General features: G+C 42.0%; 1 protein-coding gene and 1 non-coding gene across 4 annotated transcripts in view; both read left to right on the forward strand.

Annotated features, from left to right (window-relative positions):
• NPSR1 (neuropeptide S receptor 1) overlaps nt 1-12022 on the forward strand; it is a 154321-nt gene that overhangs the window by 121599 nt on the left and 20700 nt on the right. For all 3 annotated transcript variants that reach the window (XM_049641683.1, XM_049641685.1, XM_049641684.1), the window contains one exon: nt 4439-4515. In XM_049641683.1, the coding sequence (XP_049497640.1) occupies nt 4439-4515 (77 nt within the window). The remainder of the gene's footprint in view (nt 1-4438; nt 4516-12022) is intronic.
• Nucleotides 1321-1427, forward strand: LOC125931107 (U6 spliceosomal RNA). The gene has a single exon (XR_007460364.1). It is a non-coding gene; the product is annotated as a U6 spliceosomal RNA (small nuclear RNA).

Consider the following 12022-nt stretch of genomic DNA (forward strand, 5'->3'; position numbering starts at 1 on the left):
GAATGAATTAATTAATGAAGGAGAGAGACACTTTCAACTAAGGAGTATTCTTAAAGCCCCTGTCGGGAGAGGAGAAAAAAAGGCCTATCTAGTGAAGCACCAACTCCCCCTGCCTGTCTTCCCTATGCCTGACCTCCAGCGAGACCTTTAGAGCACAATTCAACACCATCCTCAGACCCCAAAGGTGAGGCAGAGATTCAGCCTTAGGCCCCGTCTGACTCTGAAGGCGTATGGCTCCAAGATTGCAGTGGACATCCATCAAGTCCCCAGCCTTGTGCTGAGTCCTGCAGGGGTCAGGCACCTGTAATCTGAATGGGGTGCTCTCATGGTGTCTGAAAGGAAGAGCAAAGGTTTTGTTCTGTTTCCTCAACACTTCTTACGCATAATCCAGACTCAGAACTAAGGAACCGGGTTCAGGCATCCTCCTAAGAGTCCTACAAGGTTTTCTCTGGCTTAGGCTTTCACTCTCCCCTCACCATGAGCTGCCTCTATAAAGGAAATGAAATAAAATGGGTCTGTGTCCAGATAGTCTTCCATAAAATCAGGAACTCCACCTGCCAGTTACCGATAAGGGATACTTTCTTCAATCTAGGTGATCTTTCAGTTTTCAGGTTTCTAAGAAGCCTGAAGGAAAGCTGCACTTGTCAAGAGAATGGAAATAGATTGAAGACATGGAAGAAGTTGGACTAAAAGAATGGAGATGCTATTCTTTAGCTCTCTTTCTACAAATGGGCTATTTATAGGTCTGCTGATCTTTAGGACATGACCACCATAGACAAGAATCAGTGTAACCAGTGTTATACTATCATGGAAGCCCCAAGGAAGAGGGAGCTAATTATCACTGGGGAACAAGCACAGCTCAGAAAGGTTTCATAGCAAAGTGAAATACAGAGAATAGGCTTAAAAATGCATTTCAATGAGAGAGCAAAGCGGATGCTGACAGATGGAAGACACTGGAACTCAGATTCACCCAAAGTCAACTACATGTGAAGCATGGAGTCAGGGTTAGTTTTGTTGGCCTGCCCTATTGGCTGCTCCCATCACTGATATGGACAAATGTCATTGAGAGACAGTGGGGTGGAAGGAAGCAGGATGATGATGATAAGGTAAGGAAGGCAGAGGCAGATTGTGGGAGGCTTTGGATGCCCTGCATAAGAGACTGGATACCATCTTGTAGGAATGTGGAGACACTGGAGTGTTTTAAGCCAGAGAATGACTCTGTGTCCCAGAGCTCCACCTTGATGGTGGCATGGACATTCAAGATGGTAGCTGAGTAGAGGCATTGGAAGATCACCATAATCAGGCAAGAGGTCACAAGGGGTGCTCATTTGGGCAGCACACATACTGAAATTAGAATCATACAGAGAAGATTAGTATGGCCCTTGCATGAGTATAACATGAACATTCATGAAGCCTTCTATACTTTTAATGAGTATAGAGATTCACTTAGGGAAGATGATAAATTCTGGAGATGGATGATGTTGATGGTTATACAATGATGTGAATGTACTTCATGCCACCACACTGTGCACTTAAAAAGGGCTAAACTGGTAAATTCTGCTATGTTTATTTTACCACAATAAAAAAAGTTGTCAGGGTACCTGAGTGGCTCAGTTGGTTAAGCATCCAACTCTTGATTTCAGCTAAAGTCATGATCCCAGGGTCATGGGATCAAGCCCTGAGTCGGACTCTATGCTGACAGTGCACAAGTGCAGAACCTGCTTGGGATTCACAGTTTCTCTCTCTCTCTCTCTCTCTCTCTCTCTCTCTCTCTCTGTCCCTCCCCTGTGTGTGAGTTTGTTCAGTCTCTCTCTCTCAAAATAAATAAACATTTTTTTAAAATTGTCGAAGTATAAAAAAAGAGGTTGGAAGGATCTGGATTGATGCTGAGGAGCAGCAAAGGAGAGGAAGGAACAAATCATGGAGACATTTTGAATGGAAAGTCCACAGAACTTGCTGATGAAAGAAATGAGGAGGGAGAAGGAGACAAATATAATTCAGAGATTTCTCTGATGCATGACTGCTCTGCTCTGCTCTGAGAAGTGGCCTGATTTGGGTAATAAAGGGACACCCTACTTATTATTATTATTTCCACTTGCCTGATTGGTCCTATGTAGATTAGGTGGGGATGACTTAGTCTTAAACCGCTAACACATAAGACCTTCCTTAATTTTCCTTTGTGTATATGGCAGGTGGTCAATGAATATTTGAATTATTAATTGACATAGCACTGAGGTTGCAAGTGTAATACATAATTAATGTTTCACAGTGGTTGTAGCCTTTCCTTATATTTCATTTCCTGGGGAAAAAGTCTCCTTGCGATAACAAATGTCCAACTTAGGGTAAAGAATAGACTCACAAGTAATTTTTTTCTCATTTCTTCTTTAAAGTAGACTTACAAATTCCAGAAAAATCCCTGGACAGGTAGATGAGAAGGAGAGGGGATGCTCGAAAAAGGTCCCAAGCTCACCTGGAGCATTCAGAGGAGTTCAGTGAGCAAGAATAGGAAAAGCAATAAGGAGCAGAAGGTTTTAACACAGTCATTAATTAAGTTATATTGTAAAGATCACTAAAAACAATTAGTGCTTTGTCAGCTACTGCAGACCAGAGCTCTGATTTTGTTTTAACCAGTGATTCTCAGGAGGGAAATTTGTGCAGTTCTAAAATAAAGAAATGCTTGACACCTGGGTGGCTCAGTTGCTTAAGCATCTGACTTTGGCTCAGGTTCAGCTCTCACGGTTCATGAGTTCGAGCCCCGTATCAGGGTCTGTTCTGACAGCTCAGAGCCTGGAGCCTGTTTCAGATTCTGTGTCTCCCTCTCTCTCTGCCCCTCCCCCACTTGCACTCCATCTCTCTCTCTCTCTCTCTCTCTCTCTCTCTCTCTCTCTCAAAAATAAATAAACATTTAAAAAGATTTAAAAATAAAATAAAATAAAACAAAATAAAGTAATGCTTTGTCCCAAAGTTTTTGTTGAGTTTCTTAATATATTAGAAACAACAAATAACTGATTACAGTATAAATTTTTATATTCATTAAAGGAGACAAAAGATACAAAATTTGCTGATGCTTTTGAGTCACTTACACTTTGCTTTCCTGTTAGGTATTGATTATATCATGCGAAAGTAGATGTGATATTATGTGAAAAATGGAAAAGAAAGAGGGAAAGAAAAATGGCATTTATTGATTGAGTCTCTGCTAATTTCCAAGCACTGTGCTTGGCATTTTCAATGTTGTCACATTTGATCCCAAAAATCTCATAAGAAGTTTGCATTATTAACTGCATTTTAGTGTCAACAGAGTGTGTTAGTTGGTGCGGGCTGCTGTAACAACAGACAGACAGACTAGGTGGCTTGTAAACAACTGAACTTTACTTCTCACAGTGCTGGAGGCTGGAAGTCCAAGATCAGGGTGCCAGCACTGTCAGATTCTGGTGACAACCTTCTTCCACGTGGCAGACGTCTTGTTGTGTCCTCACATGGCAGAAGGGGCTAGGGAGCTCTGTGGGGTCTCTTTGATAAGACCACTAATCTCATCCATGAAGTCTCCACCCTCATGACCTAATCACTTCCCAAAGGCTCTACCTCCTAATACTATCACTGTGGTCGTTAAAATTTCAACATATAAATTTGGGGGTGGAGATACATTCAGCCTCTATCACTCAGTGTATTGCTTATCTATTGCTGGGTAACAAATTATCATGAACTCAATGACTGAAAACAACATATATGTATTAGCTCCAGTGTCTATGGGTCAGGAGGCTGGACATGGCTTAACTGGGCATGTCATCAAGGTGTCTGCCAGGGCCGGGATATCATCAGAGGCTCAACTGAGGAAGGATCTTCTTTCAAGCTCTCATGGGTTCTCGGCAGAATTAATTTTCTGGAGGTGTAGGACTCATGGCAGCAACAGAGAGAGACACTAGCAAGACAGGCACTACGCTTATATGCAATCACAGACATTATCACCTTCGGCCCACTGCACGGATTAGAAGTAAGTCACAGTTCTCACCGCACTCAAGGGGAGGGGATCTCACAAAGGCATGAACACCAGAGACAGGAATCATGGGGCCACATTAAAGAGTGTCTAAGGTCAAGGTCATACAACTAGCAAATAGCAGTGCTGGTTACAAACATAAATCTTTCTGACTCCAAACCCTGTGTTTGGATTCTAATGTCAGCTATTCTTCAGCTATTTCTCTAACCACCTGAGTTACCTTGAGAAACTATTTCACTTCACCAAGTCCTAGCGTCCTCAGTTAAAAAAGAGGTAGCTGTCATCTTCTGGGATTCTATAATCAGCAAGGACAGGGACCAGGCATGGTGTAGAGACCCCTCCCTCCATACCTCACACTCCGGGACCTGTGAGTCCTCCTGTCTCTGTGTCTTCACTGTAGGAACCCACCAGCCATGTTAATATTACCTCTGCTCCTTTCCACAGTGTCATCTATGCCATTGTGATCAGAACCATTTGGATTAAGAGCAAAGCCCACGAGACTGTGATCTCCAACTGCTCCGGTAAGTCTCTAATCCGAATTACCCAACTCTTGGGTAATTTTGCTTCTGCAGTGTTTTTTGTTTGTTTGTTTGTTTTGTTTTTTTGTTTTTTTTCCGGCAAATATGAGCTTGCGCTTTGCCTGAATACAATAAGCCTGCATTATTCTATCAGGATTCAGCCAGCAGAGCAGATCCACCAGAGGCTCTCCCAGTAGGTACTGTCTCTTCCAGGTGGCCTCCCTGAAAACTCAAAGAAGGAAGGAAGGGGGGACTTTGGGGGCCATGATCCAAAGCCCCCCCCCCCCAGTTTCTTAAGCCTGGCAAAAAGGAACACCCTGGAGGACACTGGGGTGAAAAGACAGCTGTCCAAGGAGCACACATTCAGTGAAACATGAGGATAGACATTTCTATCTGACTTAAATTTACAGATGGAGAAAACTGCTGTCTATCCACAGAACAATCCTGGACCCTAAGCTAGGCAAAGAATGGCCAATTTCACCTCAGCATGAGCCTGAGACCACCTGCTACATCCCTTCCCCAGATCCTGCTGCAGTAAACCTTGATGCAGAACACCTCCCCCATGGCAGGCACCGGGACCTGAAGGCCTAGCCTGCCTCCCAAGCAAATATTACTGGACCTGATGGAGACCAACCTGGAGAGAACTCAGTGAACCAAGTTCACTTTGCCAGAAAGAGAGGGGCAAGGGCTCCTGGTTTTCCATTTATTATAATGCAACTACTTCTCTCCTCAGGCTCCCCACCTCCTCCCGTTCCTTGTACACACACGCATCCCTTCACACACCCAGTCTGTCACACACACACTTACGCACTCATATGCACTCACATCTACATACTCACCCACATACGCTCACTCAAGGACAGCAAGCTAGAACGCAGCTACGTGGGCTATGAGGAGTTGGTTTCTGTTCTAGATGTGCCACTAAGAGTTGTGCCACCTTGCAATAACCTCTCTGGCCTTCAAGAGGTTAAGATAAGGGGACAGACTAAATGGTCTCTAAGTCTACCTCTTTTCAGACTTTGAGCCGTTACCTTTACTGGACCAAGACCACACTCATCTTCCTCCCTCTTGAAGCTACTTCTTCCAGTGAGAAAGTCACATGGATTCCCAAGTGGGCACTGACAATCTGTGTCCCTCTCTCTAGAAGAATTGGTAGAGATGTGTCAGTGTTAGTGTCTTCATCTGAATTCAGTTCATTTCTGCTGTGTTCCCCACATGTCAGCAGTGCTACAAAGGACCGGGAATGCCAAATGAGTAAATGGCACGATTCCTGGCTAGAGGAAGCCTGTTCTCGTGCACTGGGTTTCAGCTCCGGCCGCACAAGGGATTGCCTGGGGAGCTTTTCAAATGCCCCAATGCCAGCTACCACTGCCTGAGAGATTCTGATTCACTTTGTTTGGAGGGAGGTCTGGCATCATTACTTTGGAAAAGCTCTTCAGATGATTTTCATGTGCAACGAGGTTTGACAACCTCTCATCCAGTGGGAGACACAGTTATAGGCAACTGACTCCCACGATGATTGACGAGAGTAACCCAGAGGTGTGTGCAGGCTGCTTGGAAATTTTCCGCCCGTGAAATACCTATCGTTCAGCTCGTAGCTCATTCTGGCCTCTACGCAGATCCTCCACACAGACTCCCTCATGCCAGTCTAGTCTCTGCAGCCTGGTTTTTCTAGAAGAACAAGAGCTGTTGGGAAGAAAACAAAAATGCATTCATTTTATTTATTGTGAGTGGCTTTGGTCAAAAGTCAGAATATTTGTCTGAAAAAAGAAAGGAGGAAGACATCCTTCCTCTATCAGGTATCAGATAAATATATTAAATACTATAACTGTTGAAACAGTTATAGTAGTTAATTATTTAATTATTAAGTACTTAATTACAGAAACATGTAAATATCACTTTTTTAAGTATATTAATATATAATAAATAGAATATGCATGTGCATGTACATATAGATGGTAGCTAGTTGGATAGATAGATAGATGATAGATAGATGATTGAAAATGTCAGGAAGGACAAACACTAAATGTTATAGTAACTATCTTTGAGTGGTAGAATTTTATCTTTCCTTCCTTTTTTTCTTCCTTCCTTCCTTCCTCCCTTGCTTATCCAGGGGCTAAAATTTTCCATGATTACATACATTTTATAATATAAAGTAATAGCCCACTGGCCCTTTAGTCTGTATAAACATCCATCATTATGCTAGCTGTGTATATGAGATATTTTTTTAACTGTCAACTCAGCCCCCACAAAAAATTATCCTTTCATGCACTTCTCTAGGTAAACTTTATGCTTGAACCCTGAGAGACCCAATGCTGAGACTGTGTAGATAGATGATAGATAGATAGATAGATAGATAGAGATCTTATACTGATGAATATCTAAACATTCAAAACTTACATTCTCAGTGAATGGGTAATGACCAAGATCAGATATATCTGGATATATAGGTAGTATCTAGAAGCTACAAGCAATAAGGAAGCTCCCAGAGGCTGATATGAGAGATAGAAAAAGTGCCTCTGTCTGCCCTGAGCTATCTCCCTTCTGAACCTTCCATGATGCCAGAAATTCAAACCAGTGGAGTCAGTCATTTTTCCTTAAGGTACTCTCTCCAGGAGGACCCAGCAGTACATTTGCAGCCTGGTTTGAGCAATGTGCATGCACCACACGAGCATATACTGGTCAAGTTGTCACTTTAGAGTGCATGACCCCGGTTTGATGGTGGACAGATCAAGTGTGGTGGGACCAGAGGGGTTTGGAAGGTCCAGAGCTTTGGGTCTAAAGGGGGACAAAGTAAAAAGGGGGATATCTTAGTCTGTTCAGTCTTCCCTAACAAAGTGCTTAAACAACAGAAATTTATTTTATCACAGTTCTAGAGGCCTGGAAGCCCAAGATCAGGTGCCACTTGATTGTGTTCCTGGTAAGAGTTCTCTTCTGGTTTGCAGACGGCTGCCACTTCCTCCCTGCTGTGTCTTCATATGAGGCAGGAGATGAGAGAGAGGGAGACCATGCTCTCACCTGTCTTCTTAAAAAGGCACAAATCCCATCCTGAGGGCTCCAGGCCTTCATGACCTCATCTAACTCTGATCACCTCCCAGAGGCCCCATCCCTAAATACCATCATGTTGGGAATTAGGGTTTCAACATATGGATTTGGGGAAGATACACACACTTAGTCCATACAGAGAGAGAATTGAGGAAAAAAAAAAAAAAGACACCGTGGAAGTAACTGAAGACCAACGAAATGAGAATAGACAAACACTATTTATCCAGAGCTTGCAAAAGAGCCATATGGGTTTCATGGCATGGCTTGCAAAAGAGCCATGACTTACATTTTGGCAGAGACTCAAAAGCCAGTGGTAGAATGGGAAAGCTTTATAGTGGAAAAAAAGGAAGATATCAGGTGTGCCTGGTTGGTGGCTATTGGCCTGGGAAGCTGCAGGCAGAGCAAAGTAGAAGCATGACATCCTGTCTGATTGGTTAGGGGTGTGCATTTGGCTTTCTCTGGTTGGTTTTACGTTGAAAGCAGGGACAAAACCTGAAGAAGCTGCCAGTCATTAATCAAGTGTTGGCTGTTTGGCATAGAGTGTCACAGGTCTTACTGGCCAGCATGCTAGAGATACAGGTCTGACTTGTACATAAGAAGGTGGCTTTCTGGTCTGCCTACTATAGATAATGGACTGGTTTCCTGGCCTGGCAGCTGCAGAGTATGGGTCAGAGTTCTGTTTTTATATTTGATCTTGCCATGATCCATTTGTTTATTTGGTCTGTCAACACAATCTGACGAGACAGCGGAACAGACAGAACGTCTACTGCCAGTCACTTCGCTAAGTTCTTTCCATGCGTTGTCTTCCTGAATCCTTACACAATGCTGCAAGGGGGCATTATCGTCTCTCTTTTACAAATAGAAGACAGGCGTGCAGGTTAAGCCCATGTGATTGACCAGAAAGCCTGTGTGTCTTCCCACTGTATCAAGCTGCCTCTCAGAGGAAGGACACTGCAAAAGGGAGGTGGTAAATGGCTAAAAAAATGCTCAGGGGTGCCTGGTGGCTCAGTCAGTTAAAGTGTCCAACTCTTGATCTCAGTTCAGGTTTTGATCTCAGGGTCGTGAGTTCAAGCCCCACACTGGGCTCCACCCTAGGTGTGAAGCCTACCAAAACAAATAAACAAACAAAATAAAAACAAAAACAAAGCATAGAGTGAAAAAAATACTTTTCCTAATTAAAAAACCCAAGCACATGTTCTGTGGCATGGCTTTTGCCTTCAGAGTGCTATTCCTGTCTTCTCTCCTAAACTGTTTCGTTTTGAAGTATTTAATATCTAAAAGATGGCCGCTACGGGTGCAGGGCTCAATTTTATTTAGGTAGGTGAGGTCTTCCTGTGCTTTCAGATGTAAATCAGGTTGGTTTAAACCCCTGTCCTGTGATTCTTGCCAGTTCCAGGAGGCTGGTATGTCCTTGACCCCTAAGCTCTCACATTCAACGACTCATCTCGTAGGGTTCTTCTGTTCCCTCCGCTCCTGGCCCAGAAAGCATGGAATCCACATCATTTTCCTTGAGTTCATCACTCACAAGAGTAAATACAGCAAATGTTGCCGGAGGTTCGAGGTGATGAAAGGTTTCTACATCGCCTCAGCTGCCCCACCCCTCCCCCTTTCTCATTAGGTCTTTCACCACTATGGTTGAGCTCTGTCTCTCTCTAGAATCTCCCATATCTCCCTGCTACTAGATTTTCCAGTCCCTAAGTTCTTGGCTTCCCCCGTCTTCCAGTCTTTGAAATAGTACAATGCCTCAAAGTGATCAGTTTTCCCACTGATATACAGTATGCCATTACCCTTCCCCGAAGGTAGAAATGGTGGCAGTCAATTTTTATTCTCTAATACAAGTTTATATCTCCATTACCTCTATTTTCTAGTTGTCCATTATCACCACCATGAGCCCCTTCTGGAATGAGGAGCAGAGAGTAGTATCAAAAGCCTGTATACTCTCTGTATCTGATTCATAAATGGAATTCACCTGATTTTCTTTTGTTTTAAGTTTATTTATTTATTTTGAGAAAGAGTGAGAGAGTGAGCAGGGGAGGGGCAGAGAGAGAAGGAGAGAGAGAATACCAAGCAGACTCTATACTGTCAGCACAGAGCCCAACGTGGGGCTCCATCTCACAAACTGTGAGATCATGACCTGTGCTGAAATCAAGAGTCAGTCACTTAACAGACTGAGCCACCCAAACGCCCCATGATTTTTTACTTGTCATTACAGCCAAGCAGCTATGGAGATGGCCAGTAAATAGATCTCCAGTGGTGTTAGCAGGCCAGGATTATTGCTCATCAACAAGGGGACATCAGCAATGATTAGTGTGAACAGAAGCGCACTTTATAAATATAGGTTGCAAAATTCAATCTATCACTCGTTTATGAACCACTCTTCTTACTGGCAAATATGTCTATTTTCTCTCCCTCAAAGGCTGACAGAAAGAAAAGGAAAAGCATTTTTTAATAAATGATCTAAATACTTTCCCAAAAACAGGTGTAGAAGGCAAGAGGTAGAGGAGATAAGATTTTCAATCTTGTAGCTTATCTTTCATAAACAGACATGCTCTTGATGCCCAGGGGTATCTACTTCTATAAAATAGAACATTTAACTGCAGAGGGACAGGAGATGTGGGGGTGCAGACACAGCATGGATAAAGTAACATATCTACATATAACTGCATCTGGTCATTGTGGCTTGGAAGATGTGATACAATCCATACTATAGCCAAACTGTATGTTTCAAATTAAATGAGGCACAAAGAGGTGGAGAAAAAAACTTTGTATTAAGAACTGGGTTAGACTCTTATTCATTTCTAGCCAAATGAATTTAAGATAAGCCCATTAACTGCTCTCAGTACCTTTTTTCATCAGTAAATGTAGGTAAAACGGCTTCTCTACAAATAACTACATTTAGCAAAAGATGTAAAGAACTTCATGCAAAAAAAAAGTATAAATATATAAATAAATGAAGCTTATAACAAGTTCATGGGTAGTAAAATTCAATAGCCTAAAGATGTCAGTTCTCCCCAACAACATATAGATTAATGCAATTCCTGTTGAAATTAAAATAGGACATTTTATTGAGCTTGACAAACCAATTTTAAAATATATGTGGAAATTTGAAGAGCCAAGAATAGTCAAGACACTCCTGGAGAAGTAGAACAAAGGGGGGGGGGTGTTACTGTATTAAATATTAAAACTCATCATAAAGTCAGAGTGATTAATAGAGTGTGGTATCGACACAATACAATAGACAAGTAGAAAATAAAACAACCCCAAAACAGAATCTACAGATATATGAGAACTTTATATATGTCAGAAGATCATAGGAAAAGAAATAAAATTAGGTCATTACCTCAATTTATAGGGAAAAAACAAATTCCAGGTGAATTGGAGACTTAAATTTTGTTAACTTTAAACAGAGCAAAAAGCAATTTTATTTCAGTAAAAAATGAGTTTATTTATAAATAGCAGAGAAATTGCAATTCGGGACAAGCAAGTTATGATGAACCTTAGGCCAGTCCAAAGAGACAAAGGGGAGGTGAGATTTTATTAGGTTTTAGGAGGATGCTGGGGAGGACTGTTCTGAACAAAAGTTCATTTGAGAACAAGAGTTCCAGGTGGTGGTTGTTTCTCATTGACAGCAGGCGGTGGTTGGTGCTTTGTGGCTGGGGCAGGGAGGTACGGATCTTCCTTACTTTTCTTTCTTTCTTTTTTTTTATGTTTATTTCTCTTGGGGAGAGAGAGAGAGAGACAGAGTGTGAGTGGGGGAGCGACAAAGAGAGGGAGACACAGAATTCAAAGCAGGCTCCAGGCTCTGAGCTGTTAGCACAGAGTCCAATGTGGGGCTCAAACTCACCAGCAGTGAGATCGTGATCTGAGCCAAAATTGGATGCTTAACCAACTGAGCCACCCAGGCACCCCTTCCTTACTTTTCTTAAAGGCAGGAATTAAATTCTATGTGCAAAGTGCCCTCCCTTGTCAAAATGATTGTTTCTTCTTTCTGATGGTAAGCAGGCTGCAAGGAGTGGTAAGTATGTGAGCACCCCCTGCAGGGCTTGCCAACTCCATTTTAAGTGAGGTTTCCTTTATTTTCACAATATGTAAAACTTTTAAAAGAAAATGTAGGGTAATACCTTTATGCCATTGGGATAAAGAAGGATGTATTAAGCAAGATCCAAAATATGTTAAATCATAAAAGAAATGATAGATAAATTTGATTTGTTTAAAAAGTTATTTAAAAAGTCAAGTTACAAAGTGGGAGTTATTTGCAACACATATATCTAGGAAAGATTAGTATCCACGATATATGAAGAACACCTAAAAATCAATTTATAAAAGAGTTTTTTAAAAATAGGAATGAAATAAATAAGTTGCAGAGATGAAAAATTACAACGTAGGGAATACAATTAATAATAACCTAATAATACTGTATAGTGACAGATGGTGACTGCACTTATCGTGATGAGCACTAAGTACT

This window comes from Panthera uncia, chromosome A2, assembly GCF_023721935.1.
Source record: "Panthera uncia isolate 11264 chromosome A2, Puncia_PCG_1.0, whole genome shotgun sequence".
In the NCBI taxonomy this organism is placed as follows: domain Eukaryota; kingdom Metazoa; phylum Chordata; class Mammalia; order Carnivora; family Felidae; genus Panthera; species Panthera uncia.